General features: G+C 36.2%; 1 protein-coding gene across 5 annotated transcripts in view; it reads left to right on the forward strand.

Annotated features, from left to right (window-relative positions):
- The window catches only part of ANO10 (anoctamin 10), a 178789-nt gene that overhangs the window by 14359 nt on the left and 151919 nt on the right, over positions 1-12511 (forward strand). For all 5 annotated transcript variants that reach the window (XM_081288045.1, XM_081288047.1, XM_081288046.1 and 2 more), the window contains exons 3-4: positions 3512-3709; positions 4837-4971. In XM_081288045.1, coding sequence (XP_081144171.1) covers positions 3512-3709; positions 4837-4971 — 333 coding nt within the window. The remainder of the gene's footprint in view (positions 1-3511; positions 3710-4836; positions 4972-12511) is intronic.

The following is a 12511-nucleotide window of genomic DNA, read 5'->3' on the forward strand; positions in this document are numbered from 1 at the left end:
TTATGCTACAGAACACCCCCTCAAAAAAAAAAAAAAAACCCTCAGGAATTAGGGATATCAGAGACCTGTGAACTGGAGGAGAAGAGCAGTACCAAGGAAAAAAGAGGATTGGTGATCTACTTAAGGAATATAGCGCTGGATCCCTTCAGTTTTCTACGACACCAGCAGAAGACCTGGGATTCATTCTCTGGAGAAGGTCAGATGCTTGGTTTTTGGCATGGGGGTTCTAGGCAAAGTTGGAGCAGAGATCCATACTTGAAAATAAGGTACTGAGTACCATTCCCCTTCTACCACCCACCATTCTCATACTTCATTCAGTTTCTAAAATACTAGAAGCCAGAGTCAGACCACCTAGGAAGCAGTCTTTCTCTGGAGAATCTAACCCATTTAAACAAAATAACTGAAGCTGCCAAAATCAGGAGGTTGCCAATGGAAAATGACTTGGCCATTCCAGCTTGCATTAAAAGCCATCTCCGATAGGCTCTATCTAAGCACTCAGAACTTCTATTTAGCTTCTTATAACTCCTTTCTCAAGCATATAAAAGAAAGATCACCAAACTTCTGAGGAAAATTGCTTATATGAAAGAGAAAGCTAAAGCTAAACAGACAGGTAAATGCAACAAATCATGTGAAGGAGAAAACCAAAGGCGAATAGAAATCTCAGTCATCAGAGTTATGAAAAGAAGTAACATCTATAAATCAAGAATAGGATTTCATAAAAATGATTGGGGAAAAAAGCAACTCTTAAGAAGTGAAAATATGAAATCAAAGTTTAAAAATTCATTAAAATGGTTAAAAGATAATGTTGATTAAAAATATCCAAGAACTTGGGCTGGGGATGTGGCTCAAGCGGTGGCGCGCTCGCCTGGCATGCATGTGGCCCGGGTTCGATCCTCAGCACCACATACAAAGAAAGATGTTGTGTCCGCTGATAACTAAAAAATAAATATTAAAAAAATTCTCTCTCTCTCTCTCTCTAAAAAAAAAAATCCAAGAACAAAAAGGTATAGAATTGGAAATTATGGGAGGAGGTAAAAATAAAGACTGGTCCAAGAGGTACACATCTGAATAAAAGGAATTCTAGAAAAAGACCAGGGGGAAAAAAGAAGAAATCATCAGAAAAAAAACTGGAGACTCCAAGTCTCAAAGGGCCTATCTAGTGACGGGCACTGTCGATGAAAATGGCATAGTCTTGGGAAGTTTCAGAACCCCGGGAATGAGAAAAAACAAGACTTCCAGGAAAAAGGAAATAGGCCGGATGTAAAGTATAAGACTTCTTAACAAAAACATTAGAAGGCTTTCTTCATTCCTGAAAGAAAGGTTTTTGATCTAAAATTCTGTACCAGCTAGTTGCCTAAAGGTGTAAGAGCAGAGTCAAGGAAGGTTCTCTGAAAAGATGATGTTGACAGCGTATCTTTCATGTCAGTGAATCAAGGGGAGACAGATGATTGGCAGGCAGTTTGGGGGAATCATTTAGATATATAATAACTAAGCAAGTGATAAGACAGCAACTTTTAGGAAAATGGAAAGTGCAGGCAAAGTTCAGCCATAAATAACATGTAATCATAATATGTAAATAGTGACTATTGAGGAAAAGCGTAACATAACTACATTGTGAGAATGGGGAGGTAGGAATGGTGAATGCACATGGTGAAGGTTGGGAAAAATGGGAACTAAATCCTCATCTTGCTAGACTTAAAATGAAAAAAAATCAAGAAATACCTCTCTAGACAATATGATCTGGTGATATGAAAGCAAATAATAAACGAATCACCTGAATAATTTGAAGGGGACGGTAACTTGGGGCAGGGAGATGGGGACTACTGTCTTCAAAATAAGACATTAACAAAGGATTCTTTGAACTTACTCCATTACTTCCTCAGTAGGACGAGGGTAACTTTCCTCACACACTCACTGTGTCAGTTTGGGTCCTTTAAGAAAGAGATGCCAGGGTGGGATTTGAATACACCAGAGGTTTACTAAGGGAAAGATTTGTAAAAAGATAAAGAGAATGGAACAGGAGTAGATCTGACACTTGTGAGAGAGGCAAGGGAGGAAGAGCCTGAAAGCACAGGAATTCTGAAGTGTCAGCCAGGCTTTAGGTTTCCCTTTAAAGGAGAACCATGTTGAGCAGGAATGGCCTTGCTCCAGAGTCTCCTGTGTATTCAGCCAGTGGCTCGGAGCAGCCAGAAGCAGCATGGCTTGGTGTAAGGAATGGTGGCTAGCACCAGCTCCTCCAAGCAGATTCTCCTGGAGTAGGGCACCTGGTGGCCACCATACTCACTACCCTGTTATCAAACTTTCTACCTTTGCATTTCGAGAAGAGAAAATTAGCATTTTGGTGACTCTTTTTGTATTTCTCTTAATGTGAATGAGGTTAATGATTTTATATTTAAGAGCCATTTGTACTTTTTCTCTATAATTTGAATATACCTTTTATTAAAAATTTTAATACCTCTATTGTAAATTACCTAAATAATAGTGTCATAATACATTAATCTTAATAAACTAATCTATTTGTAAGTAAATTATGTTTTTTTGAAATTATAAATTTTTAAAATTATATAATTTTATTCATTATCCAATTATATGATTAATGTCTGTCAACTATTTCTACAGAACTCATAGTAAAGAAGTAAACAGTTGGCTGCAATGACATCACCTGTAGTCCCAGCTACTCAGAGGGTAGGGCCAGGAGCATCCCTTGAGCCCAAGAGTTCAAGGCCATCCTGGGCAACTTAGTGCTTACCCTGTCTCAAATTAAAAATAAATAAGTAAATAAATAAATGTACCTTGGAAAGTTTGATGTAGGTAAAAAATAATTAGAAAAAAATTCCTTTTCTCTGTTATCTCTTAAGTAATAATTATATATACAATATTATTTTTAATGTTTTGGGAAAATAGTGATAATTTTGAAAAATTTTCTGGGTGTGGTTGTACAGGTACTTGGGAAGCTGAGGTAAGAAGATCACAAATTCAAGATAGTAAGACTGAATTAGGGAAAAAAAGTATATTAAGAAATTTATAGAAAAATCACTAAAAAGCTATATTGCTTGAATTCTTTAATAATTATCTTTTATAATATTTCTTATAGTCTAGTGTAGTTATATTACATTTATGACTTTTTTTGCTAGTGTATGTTATTTAATTTTAATTTTTTTACATTTTAGTCCATTAGGCTTATATTAGGAAATTTTATCCTTTTACTCTGTATTTTTACTTAATAACTGTTTTATACTTAAAGCTAATGAACATTGGATTCTCGTTTCAACTGCTCATTTGAATAAATGGCAGACCACTTACTGCTACATTTTCAGTTTTTACTTTATCACTTTATAAAGATTGACTATCCAAAACTTCTATTTTTTTTATTTCCTTGGAATATAGATTTAAATTGTTAATATAATTTCTTCTCCTTCTACCAGACTAGATATATACTCATTTAGAAGGTTTTCATTTTTGAAAATTGTATGTTTGTCTCTAAGGTTGTGCTAATGTTTTGTTTTTGAAGGTGCCCAGTTGTTGTTTAGACCACTGTTAAATAAATATGAGACAGAAACACTAGAACATCACAATCTGTATCTTGTTGGTGCCTCCCAGATCAGACTGTTACTGGGGGCAGAAGCAGTGGGATTGGTAAAAGAGTGCAATGATAACACCATGAGAGCCTTCACATACGGAACACGACAGAACTTCAAAGGTTTTGATGGTGAGCCCCACGATATTTTGTTTATATCATAATCCTCTTATTGCAAAAAAGTTTTTGAGGAATGGATTAGGAGTCTTTCTAGTAAAGGGTCATATTAGTGAATATTTTAGGCTTTGTGGGCCATGTTGTCTCTGCTGCACTTAATACTGCCATGGTAGAACAGAGAAGAAGCTTAGACCCTTAAGTAAACGAAGGGATGAGGCTGTTTTCCAACAAAATTTTATTTGTAAAACCAGGTAGCAGGCTAGTTTGACTCATAGACCATACTTTACCACCTCTGGAATAGAGAACACCCTGGAATAGAAGGACATATGTAACTTTTTTACAGTATCCCATACTAATGTTCATAGTGATGAATATCCATTGGCTTGATACAGAAAAATCCTGTAAGAAACACCATAGTGGTTCTGTATCTTTAAACATCATTTCCTGAAGTTTTTGGCTCCTACTGAATATGGTAGGGTAAGTGATTATGTCCTGGCCTTCCGGAGGAAAGGGAATGTTTTCTGGAAAGCAGCAGGAAGTCAGAGTAGTTTTATCAGGAGCAGTGTTTGGCTTCAGAATCAAGCTGACCCCTTCAGAGCTTTCAGAGTTAGAAGACATGATTAGACTTCTTCAGACCAATTCTGGATTTTTATTCCTTAGTGACTTAATGAGCCAGGTGAAATTTACCTCATTTAAGAAGAGTCACCTGTCAAAAGGAACTCTGTTTTCTTATCAGACTTGGTTCTCTCTTTCACATTTGCCTCCAGAATGGAGTCTTGAGAGTTTGAAAGAGGAGGTTTTCCCATTTGGGAGTCTCTGGTAAAAAATACTGTTAGAATTCAAGAATATATTGCCTCCCACTGAGATCAGCAAGTGTATGCTGTTTGAATGTTTGTAACATACTACATAATAATTATTAAAATGATTGAAGAATTGTAGTGTGAGAAAGCATGACCAAATATTTTTATTCTTATGAAATATCTATGAAGCTTTATGTTCTGTTTAATTTACCAATTTCATACTTTGGTTACTCTTTATGTTAATTGTTATTGCTTATATCATTATAATATCAAGTAATTGAGATATTGCTTAACTTTACTTTGATTGTTACTGAGAAAACATATATTTTTGTTTTATTTTAGATAACAATGATGATTTCCTCACAATGGCAGAATGTCAATTCATTATCAAACATGAACTTGAAAATCTTAGAGCTAGAGATGAAAAAATGATCCCTGGCTACCCCCAGGCAAAGTTGTACCCAGGAAAGTCATTATGTAAGTCATTATAGCAACCAGTTTTGTGAATACACATTCTGATGAAATTATTTTATTGGCTACATATTTTTGAAAAATTTTCCTTATAGATTGCATCTTTTATAGTCATGAAGTATTAGTCTTCATCTTGTTCACTGTTTTGTTAAGGTTGCAGTGTTCAACTTTTTTCTTGTAGTTCTTGCTTTAAGTTTGCATGTGCTGGGATCTTTTTACCCATCTGTTTTTTAGTCCCTCTAAAGGTTGTTTTAGGTGGATCTCTCATATTAGGATGTAGTTGGATTTTGCTTGCATTCTGACCTGAGGACTTTTTTTTTTTCTTTTAACCAAATGATTTTTTAATTTGTTTTTGTGGTCTTGGTGGTCAAATCCAGGGCCTTGTGCATGCTAGGCAAGCGCTCTACCACTGAGCTACACTTTTATACTACTTAAGTAAATGACCTGTTTTGTGTTGAGATATCTTATTCAATATTATGTTGTCTGTTGAAATTGCTTATTTCTGTGCTTAAAAAAATATTTTTCTATCTTGGGTGTGTCATCTTTTCTCACATTTCAATGGAAAAGGCTAAGAAATACATTTTTTTCAAATAATGAATTTATATTAATATACTCAATTCAAATTTAACATTATGGAATTTTACTTAATTTCTTTGATTTTATATTTGTATTTCTTTTCACTTTGAAAATCTTGATTCTTAATAACATTACTATAATTACTAATTTACTTTATCTTACGTTTTACATAAAATAACTTGTAAAATCATGCTAATTTCAACATTAACAATACCAGTGAGTAAAGTTTAAGATTTGTTTCTGTCTTTCTTTGTTCTTCTACTGTCTCTAGTTAAAATCTAATCTGTTTTTTTTGTTTTTGTTTTTTTTTTTTTGCAGAATCACCACAGAAACTTTAATAAAAAGTATAGATGCTCAAACTCCTCCCCAGACCCTGTGTTTTTTTTTTTTAAACTAAAGGTTTGGTAGAATTCCTTTAAGAAATCATCTGGTTTGATGTTTGTTCATGGGTTAGGATTTGAACAGTTTTCTCTGAATCATTTGTAGAAGGGTGTATTTCGACTTTCCATTGCTCCTGGGGTCAATTTGGATAAATTCTGTTTTCTTAGAAAAGTTTTTATTTTCCGTAGGCTTCTGCTATGTTTCATTTCTACCTTTTATTTGTGGTTTTTCTTTTTCCTTTTAGTGTTTGTGGTTTCCTTGTAATATTTTTTCAGAGCTCTATGCTATTTTCTTTGTGATTATTAGTTATTTTTTAATGAATCCCTGTTCTTCCCAGACTGGTGGCTGTCTTTTTGATTTTGAAGGGAAGTGTATATTTTGGAGAGAGGGGTGACTGGAGGTCTCTATGGGGGAACTGTCAAAATAGGAAGCTTAGCTCTGCCCAGCAATGCATTCTTGAGTCATCTAGGGCTCTGCAGAGAGCCCCTGTGGAGTCCTGTTCTTGCAGAGTTCTTTGATTGGGTTTGGCCTTTAGGCCTATTTTGGGCTGACCACAGCTCCAGACTTAGTCATTCTCCATCCTGGGTTCTAGCGGGCAGTTCCTTCTTCCAATATGCCTTTTTTCCTCTCTAGCTTCACCTTGTCTAGCTGTGGGGCAGACATGCTCCAGGGGTTCACCGTGCATCCTCATGTGCCTGCATGCTGACCAGGGGGACAGCCATCCCACAGTGTCTAGGAGAACCCTGCTCTTTGCCTGCTTGGCCCAAGTTTGCAGAGGTGTGGGTGCCTTAGTTTACCCTGAGCTATTTTCAAGGCTTTTTATAGTAGTTTAGGATTTGAGTTTTAAGTTTATTTTTCTATATTTTTGTCAAAGATAGGGGTATCTATTTCATGTTTCTTTTTTTTTTTTTCTGTTTTTAGTTCGGTATAATGAACAAAAATGGGGCAGTGGTGTCTTTCTGCTACTTTTAGTAACCAGGAATTCTATATTCTGTATTTAAGTAGTTATTTGGTACTAAGATTTCTAATCTTCCTTAATCTCTTGGTGGATGGACATGTTTTCAGACACAGCTGGGTACTGCATGAAATAAAACCCAAGCCACTTGAGACACTGTCCTGGTTGTTAATGTAAACATCCTTCCTGTTTGTCCACATTGGTCAGACTGTCCTATGGAAATCATGGTTTCCACACCTGAGTTTCTACACATCTTTTTGGGTAAAGCTGGGATAGAGAAAAGTGTAAGTGTGCTTTTTTATCAAATGATACAATGGATCATCTAGTTTCCAAATGCTCCTAGCTGCTTGAAAGAGAAAAATTTTCTGCTGAATGAAAACCCTGAAAGAACTACTTGAATGGATTTCTCTTGGGTGTATGGGCTGGCACCCTGAAGCCATAACAGAAATAACTTTCTTGCTGGCCAGATGAGCCTTTTGTGAACAAGGATCCTTCCTTCCTCTTTCCCTTTCTTCTGTGTCTTTCTTTTTTGGTCCTAAATATAAAAGCAATAAAGTCATCTCAGTCATGGTCATTGGAAAGGTTTTTTATATCAGCTGACATAAAAATCCTATTTTAGTTTTCAAGTCGACATTTAAAAATTCTGCATTACTCTCTTTCTTTATGTCTTTGGAAATGTGATCTTTAAAATGCTATGTTGTCTTTTATACCATTTAAATTTATATCATATTTAGTTGAAGAAGAGGAGGTATATGCATAATTGTAAACTGTGAACTATTTTCAGAACTGATAAACTTAGAGTAAGTTAAACCCTAGATTTTTAGTAGGTTACTCCACAGTGGAAAGGCAGTTCCCCTTTAAGCTTTGTGAGAGCTGCTGCTTTCTTGGGTAGCCTCTTCTTTGGGGAGGAGAGACTTCATCCTGCTCAATGTGAAGCCTATTAGTACTGTGAGAGGTAGCCAAGGCTCTCACGGAAAATACTTCATATCCTAGGTTGACACACAATGATTGTCAATTTGCTTGCTGCTTACTGTAATACTGGGTTTTGATAGAAAGCTTTCATTAAGCAGATAGAAATTGTGTCATTGGAAACATGATTTTGAGGATTTTGGTGGTGCTCTGAGATGTACACATGAGGGCCATTCATCATTCCATCAAATGGCAAGCAACATGGAAAACAGAATGCTGTTTCCATGTGTGTCTTGGTCGTCAAGTGGTGATCTTGACAGCTGTCCATTGCTTGCTTCTCTACGTGCTAATATCTTTTCATACCTCAGACTCTGCTTCTCCTACTGCTTCTTAACAGAGACAGGGGTCTGTGTAGGTATATGTGCATGTGCCTGGGCGGATGACCTAAGGAAAGATTTTCTTTAGAAAGAGGAGTTAAGGGACCCAAGAACTGCCCACATATTAGCTGTATCTTAAGGAATGTTATCTAGTTTAGGTTACAGTTTTGTCTCAAAACATCTTTCAGATGATTAGCACATTTTGATTGATGAGAGCTGCTATGGTTTAGATGTGGTTTGAGTTTGTTCCCAAAAGTTTCATGTTGTGGAGGGTTGGTCTGCTATGTGGCAACATAGGAGGTGATAAAACCTTTAAAGAGGTGGTCCCTGGTGGAAGACTTAAGATCATTGGGGACATGATCTGGCTTCCTCTTTGTAGATGTGATCTTGCCCTATTGGATGTGCTCCTGCCCTCTGCTGTGAGGTTCTCACCAGAGCCGAGCTGATGCTGGTGCCAGAATTGTGAACTGAAAAAAGGCCCTGTTCTTAGAAAGTTAGCCTGCCTAGGGTATTTTGTTACAGTAACAGAAAAATGGACCTAATATGATCTGACACGTTTCCTATTATGTCTTTGATATGATTTGGTTTTTTAAATTATTTTTATTGGTGAATTATAAGTATATATAATAGTGGGATTCATTATTCCATATTCATACATGCACATAATTTGATCACTCTCATTCCCTGGTACCTTCCCTTGCCCTTCCTTTCTCCCTCCCTTGACCTACTCACTCTATTTTACGGATCTCCCTTCTGTTATTATCATTCTTATTTTTAATTTGTGATTATAATTATATGTATGTATGTGTGTGTGTGTGTATACATATACACATGATTCATTACAGTGTGTACACAGACATAGCATAATTCATGAGATCATTTTTTAAATTCCTTTTCTCTCTTTTTCTCTCTCTCTAGCTTCCACAAATGAGATAAAACATTTGACCCTCAACTTTCTTTTTTTTTATCTTCTAAGTCTTATTTTATTTTTTTATTATTATTTTATTTTTTATTGTTGGTTGTTCAAACCACTACATAGTTCTTGATATATCATATTTCACATTTTGATTCAAGTGGGTTATGAACTCCCATTTTTACCCCGTATACAGATTGCAGAATCACATTGGTTACACATACACTGATTTACATATTGCCATACTAGTGTCTGTTGTATTCTGCTGCCTTTCCTATCCTCTGCTATCCCCCCTCCCCTCCTCCCCTCCCCTCTTCTCTCTCTACCCCCTCTACTGTAATTCATTTCTCCCCCTTGTTTTTTTTCCCTTTCCCCTCACTTCCTCTTGTATGTAATTTTGTATAACTCTGAGGGTCTCCTTCCATTTCCATGCAATTTCCCTTCTCTCTCCCTTTCCCTCCCACCTCTCATCCCTGTTTAATGTTAATCATCTTCTCATGCTCTTCCTCCCTACTCTGTTCTTAGATACTCTCCTTATATCAAAGAAGACATTTGGCATTTGTTTTTTAGGGATTGGCTAGCTTCACTTAGCATAATCTGCTCTAATGCCATCCATTTCCCTGCAAATTCTATGATTTTGTCATTTTTTAATGCAAAGTAATACTCCATTGTGTATAAATGCCACATTTTTTTTTATCCATTCGTCTATTGAAGGGCATCTAGGTTGGTTCCACAGTCTTGCTATTGTGAATTGTGCTGCTATTAACATCGATGTAGCAGTTTCCGTGTAGTATGCTCTTTTTAGGTCTTTAGGGAATAGACCGAGAAGGGGAATAGCTGGGTCAAATGGTGGTTCCATTCCCAGCTTTCCAAGAAATCTCCATACTGCTCTCCAAATTGGCCGCACCAATTTGCAGTCCCACCGGCAATGAACAAGTGTACCCTTTTCCCCACATCCTCGCCAGCACTTGTTGTTGTTGTTTGACTTCCTAATGGCTGCCAATCTTACTGGAGTGAGATGGTATCTTAGGGTGGTTTTGATTTGCTTTTCTCTGACTGCTAGAGATGGTGAGCATTTTTTCATGTACTTGTTGATTGATTGTATGTCCTCCTTTGAGAAGTGTCTGTTCAGGTCCTTGGCCCATTTGTTGATTGGGTTGTTTTCTTATTGTTTAATTTTTTGAGTTCTTTGTATACTCTGGATATTAGGGCTCTATCTGAAGTGTGAGGAGTAAGGATTTGTTCCCAGGATGTAGGCTCCCTATTTACCTCTCTTATTGTTTCTTTTGCTGAGAAAAAACTTTTTAGTTTGAGTAAGTCCCATTTGTTGATTCTAGTTATTAACTCTTGTGCTATGGGTGTCCTATTGAGGAATTTGGAGCCCAACCCCACAGTATGTAGATTGTAGCCAACTTTTTCTTCTATCAGACGCCGTGTCTCTGATTTGATGTCAAGCTCCTTGATCCATTTTGAGTTAACTTTTGTGCATGGCGAGAGAAAGGGATTCAGTTTCATTTTGTTGCATATGGATTTCCAGTTTTCCCAGCACCATTTGTTGAAGATGCTATCCTTCCTCCATTGCACACTTTTAGCCCCTTTATCAAATATAAGATAGTTGTAATATTGTGGATTGGTTTCTGTGTCCTCTATTCTGTACCATTGGTCCACCCGCCTGTTTTGGTACCAGTACCATGCTGTTTTTGTTACTATTGCTCTGTAGTATAGTTTGAAGTCTGGTATCGCTATACCACCTGATTCACACTTCCTGCTTAGAGTTGTTTTTGCTATTCTGGGTCTTTTATTTTTCCAAATGAATTTCATGATTGCTTTATCTATTTCTATAAGAAATGCCGTTGGGATTTTGATTGGCATTGCATTAAATCTATAGAGAACTTTTGGTAATATCGCCATTTTGATAATGTTAGTTCTGCCTATCCATGAACAGGGTATATTTTTCCATCTTCTAAGATCTTCTTCGACTTCTCTCTTTAGGGTTGTGTAGTTTTCATTGTATAAATCTTTCACCTCTTTTGTTAGGTTGATTCCCAAGTATTTTATTTTTTTTGAGGATATTGTGAATGGAGTGTTTTTCCTCATTTCCGTTTCAGAAGTTTTGTCGTTGATATACAGAAATGCCTTTGATTTATGCGTGTTGATTTTATATCCTGCCACTTTGCTGAATTCATTTATTAGCTCTAATAGTTTCTTTGTAGACCCTTTTGGGTCTGCTAGGTATAGAATCATGTCATCTGCAAATAGTGATAATTTAAGTTCTTCTTTTCCTATTTTTATGCCTTTAATTTCTTTCGTCTGTCTAATTGCTCTGGCCAGTGTTTCGAGAACTATGTTGAACAGAAGTGGTGAGAGAGGGCATCCCTGTCTTGTTCCAGATTTTAGAGGGAATGCCTTCAATTTTTCTCCATTCAGAATGATGCTAGCCTGAGGCTTAGCATAGATTGCTTTTACAATATTGAGGTATGTTCCTGTTATCCCTAGTTTTTCTAGAGTTTTGAACATAAAGGGATGCTGTACTTTGTCGAATGCTTTTTCCGCATCTATCGAGATGATTATATGGTTCTTATCTTTAAGTCTGTTGATGTGGTGAATAACATTTATTGATTTCCGTATATTGAACCAGCCTTGCATCCCAGGGATGAATCCTACTTGATCATGGTGCACAATTTTTTTGATATGTTTTTGTATTCGATTCGCCAGAATTTTATTGAGGATTTTTGCATCTAGATTCATTAGAGATATTGGTCTGTAATTTTCTTTCTTTGAAGTGTCTTTGTCTGGTTTAGGAATCAGGGTGATGTTGGCCTCGTAGAATGAATTTGGAAGTTCTCCCTCTTTTTCTATTTCCTGGAATAGCTTGAAAAGTATTGGTATTAGTTCTTCTTGAAAGGTTTTCTAAAACTCTGCTGTATACCCATCCAGTCCGGGGCTTTTCTTAGTTGGTAGTCTTTTGATGGCTTCTTCTATTTCCTCAATTGATATTGGTCTGTTTAGGTTGTCTATATCCTCCTGACTCAATCTGGGTAGATCATATGACTTAAGAAATTTATCGATGCCTTCACTATCTTCTATTTTATTGGAGTATAAGGATTCAAAATAATTTCTAATTATCTTCTGTATTTCTGAAGTGTCTGTTGTGATATTACCTCTTTCATCCCGTATGCTAGTAATTTGAGTTCTCTCTCTTCTTCTCTTTGTTAGCATGGCTAAGGGTCTGTCGATCTTATTTTTTCAAAGAACCAACTTTTAGTTTTGTCAATTTTTTCAATTGTTTCTTTTGTTTCGATTTCATTAATTTCAGCTCTGATTTTAATTATTTCTTGCCTTCTACTTCTTTTGCTGTTGTTTTGCTCTTCTTTTTCTAGGATTTTGAGATGAAGTGTGAGATCATTTATTTGTTGGTTTTTCCTTTTGTTAAGG

The sequence above is a fragment of the Spermophilus citellus genome, assembly GCF_964194105.1.
Source record: "Spermophilus citellus genome assembly, chromosome: 3".
Classification (NCBI taxonomy): domain Eukaryota; kingdom Metazoa; phylum Chordata; class Mammalia; order Rodentia; family Sciuridae; genus Spermophilus; species Spermophilus citellus.